The sequence below is a fragment of the Electrophorus electricus genome, chromosome 20 (assembly GCF_041902795.1).
Source record: "Electrophorus electricus isolate QZ-2024a chromosome 20, ASM4190279v1, whole genome shotgun sequence".
NCBI classification, from domain to species: Eukaryota; Metazoa; Chordata; class Actinopteri; order Gymnotiformes; family Gymnotidae; genus Electrophorus; species Electrophorus electricus.
Window position 1 is genome coordinate 13,843,302 of NC_137516.1, and position 14,133 is coordinate 13,857,434.

Here is a 14,133-nt window from a genome sequence, read left to right on the forward strand (position 1 = left end):
AAGAATAAGGAAAATTCAGCCACTTTGAAAAGGAATCAAATTTGTTATTTACTTTCAGACAATACGAATATTGATAGGAATATTGCACTTGCACTTTTATGACCTTATTACAGCATGCAACATATTTAAAAAAGCAAAGCAAAACAAAATAGAACAAAATGCTAAACAGTTCAAAAATAGAAATTGCACATTCTTTATGGGGGTATAGTGGTGATTTGTCAGCATTGTCCCATGGTGGTGACTAAGGGAGGGTGGGGCTAATGATTGGATGGTAATGCCATTTCCGTCAGCCCACTTCCCTCTATGAAGTTGGCAGGTGCCGTTTCAGGACGTCCTTAGCAGTGGATGGCAGACTCTCTGGAAAGGTCACATCAAATTCCACTATGAGGTCGCCCCTTTGCTCAGGGTTCTTAGGGAAGGGCAGTCCCTGTCCGGCGATGATCTTCCTCATGCCAGGTTTGATGACGTCAGTGATCTTCATGTTGCATGTTTTTCCATCTATTGTTGACACAGTAACTGAGCAGCCACACAAAGACTAGGACAAAAAAAGTGGGCAAAGCATTACATCTGCAGTTTGAGTTACCAGCACCTCTCACTGCATGCATACATTAGATGATGCTATTCTGTATTATTCTTCGTGGAGCTTTCACATAATAAACATATTCACAACCTCACTTAGATACAGGTTTAATAACTTCCTATTGTGTAATACAAAATATTACTTAGTGGGATACTGGTGAGATATTGTTTACTTTATCTGCAAACAGGAGTTTATTTCATCTTTTCTTTCTGCAGTAATCACCTTAAAACACTTTTTGTTGGCTTTTACCTTACATTGATTCTGACATACAAGGAGCTACTCGTAAGCCAAGAACAGCTGAAGTGGGTGTGCGCCTGTCTTTTGGCGCTGAACTCATGTCTCTTGCTGCCTTGCTTTAGATATTACATAAGAGATACCCTGGCTAAATAGAGATGGGCCAGTGCTGCCTTACTGTATAAGGCTAGACTAACTAGAAGGCCTGGACTTCAGTTTTTCATTTATTTAATCAAATGCACATCAATATGGAAATCATTTTGTGCAGAACATTATAACGCTGCCCCATTTTAGCCCACGACGTGACATTGGGATACACAGTCTACTGCTGTAATAATCAAAATGATTAAAATGGATTCAGTTAGTAATTCTTGCACAATTAAGAGCCATACCTGACGTAAACTGACGCGCACAGGATACACGATATCTGAGCCCTCTCGTCGAAAGTGGGCGTGAGGCTTGTCCTTGATTACGAACACGATGTCCGCTGGAATGGTGCCAGGTGATTCGTCACCCTCGCGTGGAAATGTGATTTTGGTACCCTCCTTCCATCCCCGCTTTATCTCAATAGTAAGGATTTTGTCCTCGGTCCTCATGGTCCGTCCATCTGGATTCAAGCGCTTGCGAGAGATCTTCATGCGCTTGGTACACCCATGAAAGACCTCCTCTAACGATACGCGCAGCTCGTGGTGGATCGCTGGGTCTTGTTTTCTCCGGGATTGACCTCCGAGACCTACGTGGCGATCGCGAGGGAACCCGTTAATGTTAAAACTTGTAAAAGAACCAAAAGGATCACTACCGTCCACTTCCATGTCATCATCATCTCTCCCGTTGACCTTCCGGCCGAAAAACATTTCGAAAGGGTTGGCGCCACCGAAAAAGGTGGCGAACGTCGCGTGAGGATCTCCGTGGAAGGTATAGGTGAAGTTGCTGCCTTGTCCGTCTGTGGGCCCTCCTCCTCCTTTCAAACCTGAGCAACACAAGATTTACCACATTAGACCTGTGTTTGGAACCACCTACTAGACCAGTCTACATCTACAATATACGTTCAATAAAACCTACAGCTTCGCACAGGTGTCTAATGCGTTTTATAACGTGGCAACCTAAACTCGCTTGTTGCACTCCACGTAGGCCTATTTCTTTAAGAACTTACTGTACCGTTACACGCGTAGCAAACCTTATGAAAACTGGTTGGAGAACGCCATGTATGACAACCCCAATTTTAGACGCCTCGATGATTGGATGTACAGTGCGCATTGACTGTTCTTAAAAACATTTTATGCATTAACTTAGAAATCTAACCGAAATGAATCATAATCGAACCGCACAACATGTTTAATTGAGACACCCCAGTTTCAATAACCTGTAGTAACACGGCTACTCAGCAAAATCCCATTACACTAATGCAGTAATCTAACTATTGGACTATAGCGCTCCTGTAATGTCCAGTAAAATGAGCATTGGATCAGATGGCTAACCACACAACCATGGCCGAGTCTTATTACGTCGGGTTTACTCGAATATGGTTAATTATCCATTAGATTAAATTATTTGAGATATTCGTAGACGATACATTAAAAGCGGGTACGGAATGCTGCTACACAATATATCCCTGAAATCAGTGCGTCAGTAAAAATATTAGATATTATTAATGGCAAATTTTCAGTCGTAGTTTTTTCCTTCCAATCTGCACAAAATGACTAGTGAGATCATACCTTCCTCTCCATATTGGTCGTATATTTCTCGTTTCTTTGGATCACTAAGAACTTCATATGCCTCGGCGACCTCCTTGAATTTTTCTCCTGCATTGGGCGCCTTGTTTTTATCGGGGTGCCATTTTAGAGCCTGTTTTCTGTATGCTTTTTTAATGTCCTCTTCTGCCGCTCCTTTCGAAATCCCCAGGATTTTGTAATAATCTTTCCCCATTTCAATTTATGCGGTCCCGTACCGGATGGTGGCTGATGTCGACGTCGCTGTCAGTGGATTCGATCGCGGGCTATACTGCGTATACAAACCACTGACTGAAGTCCTGGTATTTCGTCCAGGTTCGAATGTCTGCCACTGTAAATAATAATGGTACGATGGTGATGGCGATGGTGTTATTTGTTTGGCGGCGTTTACTCAGTGCCGTGTTCCCTCCCTGTACACTCTTTAAATAGCCATTCCGCCCTCCCTCGAACCAGTGCCTCGCACTGGAATCTGTGGGCTCGTTCTAGAAAGTAAACGTTGAGGCACGTCATTTCCTATATTCAGTTAAGCCAAATTAAACCACAGAAGTCATGAGAATTGATGGACAGAAATATATTATTGAAATGTAACTCGGGGGATCTTTTAAATGAAATGTGATCTGACTTGCATTCATGCACACTTGTTATGCTGTAGACTATACTTGATGCAAGTGTTTGTTACCTATTGATACAAATGTTATCTGTTATCTAGATGGAAAACCTATGGGGTCTAATTGTCATTTTCTGAGAGAGACAGAACTGTTTTTTGTTTGTTTGTTTGTTTGTTTGTTTTTCTTGGTCTGTGAATCTCCTGAGTCATGGTACCACACTCAGGTTTTCCATACCAACAAATAAGAAGTATTTGGAAATGTTTGGTTTAGGCCTACATTTAGCAACAGTTTTGGTAGCCCTGCAGCTGAGCTGACAAACATCTCATACTATCAATAAATGCTCATTCTGACTTGGGATCTATTTCACCTGAAAGACCAACAACCATTATTTTATGTAGGAAATTAGACATAATCACTGCCATGTTTCCTGTGCTGTATGCCTCCACGACTGTAAGAAGGCTGTAACACAGTTTAGTTTCACAGTAGCCAACATCTTTAAGCACTTTGGCGTGTAGCTGTGTAGTCTCTGCTCACCAGCATTGGCCTAAAACAGTGCGTCTAAACACAATTGTACCATTGTCAGTTTACCCTGTTGGATGGCTTGCTGGCTACGTCAGAGTGTAGGAATCAAAGCTGCCACAGATGCAGACTACTGCAGGTCATTTCCTATAAATAGCTTAGTGGGATCTGTGATATTAAAAGACAGAACCCTACATCCCCCAATCTTGGAGGACATGTAAATAAAAAAACTAGTTATCTAACGCACAATATGCCTATACAATGTATTTTAAATAGTAAATTCAAATTCAAATGTATTCATATAGAGCTTTTTACAACAAATATTCTCACAAAGTAGCTTTACAGAAGTGATATATGCAGAGAATCCTGGTGCAGGCCCCTAATGAGCAAGCCAATGTGACAGTGGCCTGGAAAACTCAAGAGAACAAGAGCAAAAAACCCGTAGAGGAACAGGCTCAGAAGGGGAGCCCATCGTCTTTATAGCAAGTTAAAGTTCTATAGCAAGAGGAGCTGTTGGGGGGGGGGGGGGGGGGCTAATTAGTTGGCTCTGTTTGTTCTTTAATATTAAAGAACAAACAGAGCCAACTAATTAGCCCCCCCCCCCCCCCCCCCCCAAACACCACCACCACCAGCTCCTCTTTAATAGAGTTTAATAGAGACCTCTTCCTAAATTGAACATGTCTTACCCTAAAGTTGAAAATGCTGATATCCGAGGCTATTTCCAAATCTTGGGCTGTCTTTAGGAATCAAATCTGAGTAAGTACTGAGAAGGTGTTTACAGTTACTCATTTCTTTTGTGAATTACGGTCTCATGTCATCTGGATTTCGGCTCAAAAAAGCAAAAAAAAGCCACACCAAAAAAGCCACACGTTCTCACGTCACTGTACCACCTGCTGTTCATAAGTGGAACGACAGCGTACCAAGTAGGGGAAAAAGGAGCATCCGTGAGTGCTGGACGCAGAGGAGAGATTCACATGACTCAGCGATACTCGCGGAGGAATAAATACAGTCAGAATCTTTCAAGAGCGCCACGAATTTGCCCATTATTGCTTGTAGACGTGATACATTTACATAAACCTATTGGTATTTGCTTCTCGGCATGGATCAATTTCGTTGTTTGTTTGATAAACTGGACAAAAATAACGACGGTTTTATATCAGTTGAAGAATTACATAATGAGATGAGAAGGGTTGGTGTTGTATCTGTTGATGAAAAAGCTCAGGTAAATTCCTTTGCTATAACAACGTAATTAGAATAACAGAATCAAATGACGTAATTTGTTGCGAGAATTATATATTTTTTTCGTACCAGATCATCGTGACAAATTATGATCGCAATTACGACGGACGGCTTGATTATCAGGAGTTCCTCAGCTACATGATGGACAGGGAGAAGAAGTGGAAAATAGACTTCCATGCCCTTGACAAGAATAAATGCGGTGAGTCCAATTTGATAGCCTATATTTAGACAACATTTACGCTACTGTCGCAATCTTTCCGCATGACCTGAATCAAACAACACCAGTCTCTTATTTTATTGACTGAATAAATCAGACAGCAAAATCTATATGGGCAATTCACAGAAATGTCCTGCTAAATGAAATCATTAATTCCGTCCAGCTACATACAGGGCCTACAGTGTCAAAAGACAATTGTTGGAAACGGTTCTAGGGGGTCATTTGCACACACGCAACAAAATAAGACATTTGATTTTAGTAGCCTGATTCTTTTTAGGTGACAGTATGTTTCCATGTATCTAAAGTATGTATGCAGTGTGTATGTGTGTATTTATTTATGTATGTAATGCAACAGCATGTTTCATAAATGTTTTGCATTGTTCACAATAATATGCTCTTTGATTAGGATTCATTGACCAGGAGGATATCATACATTTGTTCAAGGAATTAGGTGTGGCCATATCTAAATCTAACGCAGAGAGGATAATCCAGATGTAAGTCTTGCTGCGCCTTTTTCACAGGACGCTGTCAAATCTGGATTTAGTGATAGAAGGAAAATCTCAATTTCACTATCACTGCATGCATCATGTGCCAGAGCCTGATACTGATACAGCTGTAGCTTCAAACCTATTGTACTTCTGCTAGAAAAATACCCCTAAGGCAGGTATTGTCTGCATTGAAACACACTGGGCATTTAGTCCAATATAAGTGAGATATAAGATGCCAACCACAAATAACACAAAAAACACAAATTTTATTACTGGCTATTTAGTTACAATCATGCATGATATATGTATAGATCTTGGATGTGCTGTTATTGATCATGCTGTTGTGTTCACTTTCATATTTCATACTGGTATATTCACTTTTCTCATGGGTCCGCTTGCTGTTAGGATGGATGAGGACAGTTCCATGACGGTCGACTGGGAGGAGTTCCTGCACCATGTCGTGATCAACCCAGTTGAGAGCATTGGAGAGCTGGTGTGCTCGTGGAAGCACAACCTGGTCAGTGCAGTTGTTGCTTAGAAACGAGCCTTCTCGCATCCTTGCACATTCTGGAAATTGTTGGATTGGAATGCTACTGTTGACCAGTCCTGCCCATCACTGAGTTTTCATTGTTCAATGCTCAGTCTTTGGTCTGGACCACCCAGTCGTATGTTGATCTGTAGAGTTGTTTAGACTGGGTCATCCAAGGAAATAGTAATAACCCAAATGTAAAGAGGATGTTCAACTGAAGTTCTCAGTTTCTCAGTCCTGGGGACCCAGTGTCCATCATAATTATTGAGCCAGAAAGAACCGAAACTCTCACATGCAGCAATTAGCTGATGGATGGAGGAAGGGAATACAGCTCAGTGGGTTCCCAAGACTGGAGCTACGAACCCCAGCACTACAAGTCATGACATCATCATGAATAGGGGTTCAGAAAGGTCATTTCAGTGCATTCCACCACATGTACATATTTCTCTTGAGCATAGGTGTTTGACGTGGGCGAGAGTCGCTGTGTGCCCATAGTGATGGCACATGATGAGACAGATGTGTCAGCATGCAGAAACTTTTTCCTGGCTGCAGGCATGGCTGATGCCATCTCTAGAACTGTGACTGCACCAATCGACCGCTTAAAGACTCAGCTGCAGGTATTGCAAGGGCAGTTAGATTTTTTTCCCTTGAGCTGTGATTCACACAGCAGCTGTCTGAACATACATGCATATTCGGCAGTAGTCAGGTTGTAGAATGCACTATAAATCCTTTAAACAGGCAAGAGATATAGTGTTGAATATAAGGTTTTCTGTTGTTGAAGACAAGTCTGGAATTCTGCCTTCTTTAGGTGTATGGATCCAAGGCTGTGTCTTTGGGTTTGCGAGACCTAAAACCAGGAGGAGTCAGGTCTATGTGGCAAGGAAATGCAGTCAATGTGCTTAAAGGCACTCCACAGTCAACACTTCAATGTTTCCTTTATGCCAAGGTGTGTAAACCCCACCCCCAACCTTCCCCCCAAACATATGACCCCTCCCCCCAACCTTATCCACTGTTCTTTGTCATCATACAGATGAGGAAGCAGGTCCTGGGTGAGCGGGATTATCTGTCCATTGAACAGCGGTTTGGACTAGGCTGTGTCTCTGGGGCTGTAGCACATGCTGCATTCTACCCCCTAGAGGTATCACAGAGACATGAAAGGTCTGAATACTCCACTGCCCCTTTTACGTGTGTGTAAAATGTGTTTGTGTCATCATTTATTTTGGTACCACCCAAGTAGTTTATAGCCAGTAGATCTTTTCCTCTTGTCATGAGATGCCTGGAAAGGTGCAGGCCAACACAGACCATTGTGGGTGGCAGATGTCACAAGCAGGATTCAAACCTGAACCCCAGCAGTGGATCACTCCACTGCCTTTATTGAAAAAGTCCACTAAACATTCATATGTTCATATTTGCGTTCCTCTCTTCCTGGGTAGTAATGACTGACCATGCATGGCAGTGTTGGTAGTTGCATTCTATGGCTTTGCATGAATACCAGTGGAAACAGCCGTCTTGGCACATGGGCGTGTTTTTGCAACATTGACAGCATTGCAGTCACTTGTTTTGCGTATATGTTTTGATGTATTCAGTGACTTAATTCCTTTATATCTATGTTGTGATCTAAAAAAACAAAAAAACAGATTTACATGGTTCAGTGATTTAAATGACTTTTGACCAAAGTTTGGCAGTATTAGAGTAAGTTAGAGAGGGAAGGAGCTTGGGGGTATTGCTGGCGTACTGTTCGGCGGACAGATTTGGATGCCACTTGGTCGCAGGTGTTGAAGGTCAGGCTGAACCTGCAGCAGGCCGGTGCCCCCCATGGTCTTCTGGGATGCGCTCTCTCCATTTGCCACAGTGAGTCGCCATGGGCTTTCTACAGAGGCTTCAAGCCAAGCATCATGTGCATGATCCCTTATGCAGGAGTGGAGTGTGCAGTTCATCAGGTAAGAACAGCCTTTGGGATCATATTCAGGAAACACTGGGCACTGTTTTGCATTCATGTGTCTGACTCCATGATCTGACCTCTTGATAAATTCATAAATGTTGAATTCTTTGAATTCTTGAATTCTCAGTTTAATGTCTGTGAACACAAACGGAGTGATTCTGTGCAGGAACTGAATTGCATATTTTGTGGTTGAAATTGGTAAAAGCAATCTCTAGAAAAGGCTTATTCAAAAAATCCAACATAAAGAAACATTTTTTTCAACAATTTGATAGTACTTACATTTTCCAAGATGTAAAATGTCCAAGTTACAAAACATTGTAACTTGCATTGAGAAAGTGTGCTCAAGCTCCTGACGGGAATCTTGTGTCAGTGCTGTTTTTAGTCATGCCACCCTCTCGCTTCTCTCGGCAGTCAATAATGAGCTGGGCGAGAAGAGACCCTGCCAACTGCCATGACACCAAGCTGCTGCTCTTCAGCTTCCTAGCATTTGCGTGCGGGCAGGCAAGCAGCTACCCACTGGCCGTCATCAGGACCCAGCAGCAAGCGCAAGGTGCTGGTTCAAGTACACTGGGGTGATATAATAAATGGCCACCATAAAATGGCCATCATAAAATATGATAATATATTCATTGAAAAAAATTTTAATATTAATGATTATCAATTATTTAGAGTGGGTACAGAGCATGCAAGCAGCCCTCTGAGGGCAGCTTTTGTGTACTCTGAATCTGTTGGTGTTAACCAGTATGCCTTAGCAACAACTCACAACTCTAACCAATATCCTAAGCCATTTTGGACATGGTGTGATACAGTATACATAAGACACTGTTCAGAATGAAACTGTTGTTTCAGAGACATTGAATGGAATGGTAATGAATAAACTCTGTGACACAAAATCATGTCTTGTGGAGCAAGGGTATGGGCATGACCAGTGATTAACACACACAGTCAGTGCTTCAGACAAAGGACTCTTGGTCAATTACAAAATGTATTTATATTTCAACTCTCTCTCGAGGAGCCAATTAAAACAACCTCTGTCTTTCAGCCTTCATGGCAGGCTCACAGACATGCAGTGGTGTCCTTCGCGGGCTCGTCCAGATCTATGAGAAGCATGGGCTCCTGGGTTTTTACAGTGGCATGGGTGCCAGTTTCGTCAGGGCTGTGCCCTGTGCCCTGCTCAACTACACCCTCATCTCCAAAATGGAAATGTGGCTCTCCACATATCTGTGATGTCCAATAAATGTGTACACTAAACATGTCCTGTGAATTTGTATCTGTTTCAGTATTCTTCCTTTGTGTTGTTTTTGATTTAAACTTGTGTTTGAAGAAGCTAATTAAGAAACTGGAACATTCCACTGTCCAATCTGTGATGGTTCACTAAAGTGTGTTCTCCCTATTACTTCTCAGGTATTCACATTTGAGGATGACACATTCACATTATATTATGTACTATATATTCAAATAGTATATTTTAGTATAGTGAAGGCAACCCTTGGTATTAGCTAGGAATAAAAACTGTTATGGATAATCACATAATATTAGATGTTAAATTTCTACTCTTAGGTAAAAAAAAAAGTACTGACATTTAAGATTTTTTCAGTATGAGCATGACTCACTGTGTTGTTACAAAAATTATTTGACCGTTAAGTAAATCTAAAGAATAACACATGCCTGTTTTTGTAATTCTGAGATACATAGGTAAATGTAGGATTCATAGGTTGAATAGGATTCATAGGTACTTGGATTTGCGATTTGATTCAGATTTTGCCCTTGATTGGGATGTTCATATGAGGCGCTTTTTCAAGTTACCGCTAGAGGGCTCACAATATGAGTCACTTCGAAACATTGGACGACGTGGCCCGAGTGACGCGTAAAAAGCTTACGCTTAATCAACATGGCGTCACAGCAGGGAGAGGTTGATGAGTTGTTCGATGTTAAAAATGCATTTTACATTGGTAGTTATCAACATTGTATTAATGAAGCACAGAAAGTGAAGGTAAGTGTGCAGCGTTTTGAAATGACAAGATAACGTTATGGAAACGCGTTGCTGTTATTCATTTAGATTATATAGCTGGCTAACTAGAAGGATTGCTAACCTTTTTGTAGCTGGACAGCAATTGTTTGGATTAATTGGCTTGCTAGCCTAGCTAACATAGCTACCCTAAATGCCGTATCTAATTTATTACTGCATACATAATTTACATTACGTTGTTAGAATAAGTTGTGTAGTGGTAATAAGCTAATTGCAGCTAGCTAAGATAGCTAGCTAACTTACATATCGCTAGCTAGCCTAGCCCTGTCAGTGTCATGAAGAAGTAACGTTAATGTAGATCATACTGTAAGATAATGTTCTGTGATTTTATTTTATTTTTGTCTTAATGACCGACTGTCTATAACACTTTATACTACAGACATCAGGACTAGATAAAGAATTGGAGAAGGACCTTTTCCTGTACAGGGCATACATTGCTCAAGTAAGTTCATTTGCAGTTGTGTTTTTAAAAAATCCACAGACCGGATGTCCCCAGTTAAGAGGAAAACATTATTTTAATTAAGATCTAATGAAAAAGTTCCGAAAATAAGGAAAATTTCAGCAGGCAGACTTACTTTGGGTATGGAAGAGGAAGACTGACTAGAGTTCCATTTGTTGTTCTCACTCTGTAGAGAAAATACGGAGTGGTGCTGGATGACATAAAGGCCAGCTCCTCTGAGGAGCTGAAGGCTGTCAGGATGTTTGCAGACTACCTGTCCAATGAGGCAAGAAGGTCAGCACCCTAAATCTAACCCAGTGTGACCCTTTCATAAATGCTGTGCACTCTAAATGCTAGCTAGACTGACGTGGGAGTTCCATCTGGGGGCTTGATGCTGTGACACAGATTATTGTATTGCTTGATTTTTTTCCCCTATTCTGTTTGCATGTGCCTATACACCTCAGCAATCAACCAGCCAATCAATCAAACAAACCAAATCAACAGATGAGCACTTGGTCAGTTTTTTTAAAAAATAGAAAGCTTAATTTAATAGGAACAATCCATAAATAAAGGAGTGAATGTGAGAGGGTCGAGGCTGTTTGCCAGAAGTGATGGAAACTCTGCTTGGCTTATTGCTTATGCTTTCAGACATCACTTGTGCCTCATGCAAAACTGACTGACTGATGTGAATTAGGCTTGTTTTTTTTTTTTTGTTGTTGTTGTTGTTTTTAAAGGAGGAGACATAAATCAGGAACTGAGCTTTTTCTGTTGTTTGGGCAGACACCTTTCTTTCACTATTTTGTTTTGTTATTATTAATTGGGAAAAGTGGTAAAGTAGGATCCTGTTGTTATCTGTGGGCAGTGTTGGGAAGGTTACTTTTAAAAATGTATTCGACTATAGATTACAGAATATTTGCCCTTAAATGTACTTCGTAATGTTTTCTCTTAATCCAAGGTAATTCAATACTTTACTCACTTTTAGTAAACTAATGGAATATGTTACAAATTACAATTAAGTGCATGTATTGTGTAATCTGCAGTCAAAAACATTTTAAAAGTAACTTTCCCAACTGCCTGTGGTTTACTAAAACATGAAAGCAACATCCAGCTGTAATCGTGTGCACAGGAATTGCAACTGACATCAGCAAAACACAAAAGGCAGACTTTGTGAAACAGGCTAATGTTAACCCCACAGTTATTACATTTCGGTGCGATTTCTGGGGAGTGCCAGGCTGTGTGCATGCACTTCATGGGCGGCTGTGCGGTTAGATCGGTCGTGACGCGGCACACTCTCCGCAGGGATGCAATCGTGGCAGAGTTGGACAAGAAGATGAGCAAGAGTGTGGATGCGTCCAACACCACGTTCCTGCTGATGGCTGCCTCCATCTATCTACACGAGATGAACACGGATGCAGCATTGCGTGCCCTGCATCAGGGGGACAGCCTCGAGTGGTCAGTGCACACCTACCTGACATGCTCTTGCACCATTAACATTTAATGTCATAGCTCGTCCATTGTTTTGTGGTCTTTCACATGTTTGCTGTTTCGTTTTGTGTAATTCAGCATGGCAATGACTGTTCAGATTCTTCTCAAGCTGGACAGAGTGGACATGGCAAGGTACGCAATCATGGCCTCCTAGTCCAGTGTAAAATTGCATGTATTGCATGTCAGAGCCAACCCTCTAGAGTCAACAGTCTGATATTTAGCTTATTATGCCCTATGATTGTGTCATGTAAAACTGGTCATTTGTATATATGGCTTGACGTTGCTATTGTGTATTGGGTGGGTTAATGGCTACATAGGAAAGAGCTGAAAAAGATGCAGGAACAGGATGAGGACGCTACCCTGACGCAGCTGGCCACCGCCTGGGTCAACCTCGCCACTGTGAGCATCATTGTGCCTACAGAATACACTGCAAGACTTGCACACTTACTCAACACTCAACACCTAAAGTCTCTTGTTTTTGCTTTCCACATAGTCTCCATAAATTTGTTCAATCCCAGTTTGTATAAAGCCATTGTTTTTTGAGATTCAGATGTCTTTTATTTTTGTTTCTCCTGTTCTTCTTTATGTGTAGGGTGGAGAGAAACTGCAGGATGCCTTCTACATCTTCCAAGAAATGGCTGACAAGTACTCGCCAACTCTGATCCTTCTGAACGGCCAGGCTGCCTGCCACATGGCCCAGAACAAATGGGATGAGGCCGAGTCTGTCCTGCAGGACGCACTGGACAAAGTGAGAGGCTTTAAAGCACAGGGACGCCCACTAATGGCCGTTGGCGGCCGTAGTCCGACATAGTTTAGTGATTTCCCTCACACAATTTCCCTGCTCTTGTGCAGCTACTCAACCTGGTAATGAACTTCAGATTTGAATCAGGAGTGTTTGGGCAGGGGAATCGCAAGGCCCTTAACCCTCAGTTGCTCATATCTACGTTTGGGCTGCCTGACAGTATCCTAGTCCACACCTGTTGATGGTGTGGCGGTCAGCTGTGGTATTCTGTACCTCTATTCTACTGTGTATGATGATGAACTGCACATCAGATAAACAGAGGCCAGACATCAACAGGCTGACATGTGCTTATATTCTCTTAAATCCCACTCATGAAGCTCTTTTGCATCCATCACAGGACAGCAGCCACCCTGAAACACTCATTAACTTAATTGTGTTGACGCAGCACCTGGGCAAGCCTCCCGAGGTAAGTTTGCACTTGTTTTTTCTCCATGGAGCTCACATCACTTGTGATAGTCTGCTGAAGTCTGTGAGTAATGCTGTGTATATCTTAAATAGATAAAGGCTTTTTTGGCTCTGTGGGACTTTTTTTTTTTCCTGAATAATTTTTTGTTGTGAACAAACAGCCTCTCTCACCTTCTTTTTCTTCTGTCTCTCTACAGGTTACAAATCGTTATTTGTCTCAGCTAAAAGATGCCCACAAGTCACATCCTTTTATTAAGGATTACCTTGTTAAGGTGAGAGAATTTAATCTATAAAATTTGTTTAATATTTGAAAATCATAAAAGAAATTATTGCAAAGAAGAAAATTATTCGTTATCATTGCTGGGAGGGGAAGGGATCGCATCTAGTTGTACCTCAATAATGCCCATGATTACAACCACTGGGTAAATAGTAATCCTGCACACTCCATGTTATTACCATTTTCCCAGTGGATTATAACCATTGACTTAATGGTAATTATCGTGTTCTTGATGTGCCATTTTAATAATTCGCTTGCTTACGCCCCTCACAGGAGAATGAGTTTGACAGACTTGTAATGCAGTATGCTCCCAGCGCTTGAAGCCCACTGACCGACACCTCTTCAATTCTTTTTTTCAAGCTGTTCTGTATCTTATGAATGCTGACATCAAAACACATTTGTCCCTTTATTTTCCTTGTTTGGAATATGTTTTGACTCGCTCATTATTTGTACAAGCATTCCATTATTCTGGTTCAATAAATCCTTATATCATGTTATTTACCTTTGCACTGTATTTGTTTCAATTAGAACTTTATGAAAATGTATTGTGCTTCAGTGTGTTTGGAGATGTTCAGTATGAAAATGTGTTTTGTGGTCCCTTGCTCTGCTG

At 41.5% G+C, this 14,133-nt stretch overlaps 3 protein-coding genes across 5 annotated transcripts; 2 read left to right on the forward strand and 1 right to left on the reverse strand.

Annotated features, from left to right (window-relative positions):
• Positions 1–23: 23 nt before the first annotated feature.
• Positions 24–2,968, reverse strand: dnajb4 (DnaJ heat shock protein family (Hsp40) member B4). Its single transcript, XM_026998320.3, has 3 exons — positions 2,530–2,968; positions 1,207–1,784; positions 24–535 (listed from the first exon to the last, which is right to left on the reverse strand). The coding sequence occupies exons 1-3, from the start codon at positions 2,738–2,740 to the stop codon at positions 302–304; spliced, it is 1,023 nt and encodes a 340-aa protein (XP_026854121.1). The 5' UTR covers positions 2,741–2,968; the 3' UTR covers positions 24–301.
• Positions 2,969–4,295: 1,327 nt separating this feature from the next.
• On the forward strand, positions 4,296–9,354 carry slc25a24l (solute carrier family 25 member 24, like). 3 transcript variants are annotated; one of them, XM_026998319.3, is made up of 10 exons: positions 4,296–4,427; positions 4,983–5,109; positions 5,534–5,621; positions 6,021–6,132; positions 6,603–6,761; positions 6,953–7,090; positions 7,175–7,282; positions 7,917–8,084; positions 8,498–8,636; positions 9,129–9,354. In XM_026998319.3, exons 2-10 carry the CDS (start codon positions 5,049–5,051, stop codon positions 9,311–9,313), a joined length of 1,158 nt encoding a protein of 385 aa, XP_026854120.2. In that variant the 5' UTR covers positions 4,296–4,427; positions 4,983–5,048; the 3' UTR covers positions 9,314–9,354. The 3 variants fall into 3 exon arrangements, with proteins under 3 accessions (XP_026854120.2, XP_026854119.2, XP_026854118.2); XM_026998317.3 differs by lacking the exon at positions 4,296–4,427 and adding an exon at positions 4,462–4,893; XM_026998318.3 differs by lacking the exons at positions 4,296–4,427; positions 6,603–6,761 and adding an exon at positions 4,460–4,893.
• A 566-nt stretch (positions 9,355–9,920) lies between these two features.
• On the forward strand, positions 9,921–14,020 carry cope (COPI coat complex subunit epsilon). Its single transcript, XM_026998264.3, has 10 exons — positions 9,921–10,079; positions 10,495–10,557; positions 10,748–10,848; positions 11,854–12,006; positions 12,118–12,171; positions 12,357–12,438; positions 12,632–12,787; positions 13,179–13,247; positions 13,444–13,518; positions 13,797–14,020. The coding sequence occupies exons 1-10, from the start codon at positions 9,978–9,980 to the stop codon at positions 13,842–13,844; spliced, it is 903 nt and encodes a 300-aa protein (XP_026854065.1). The 5' UTR covers positions 9,921–9,977; the 3' UTR covers positions 13,845–14,020.
• The last annotated feature ends 113 nt before the right edge of the window (positions 14,021–14,133 follow it).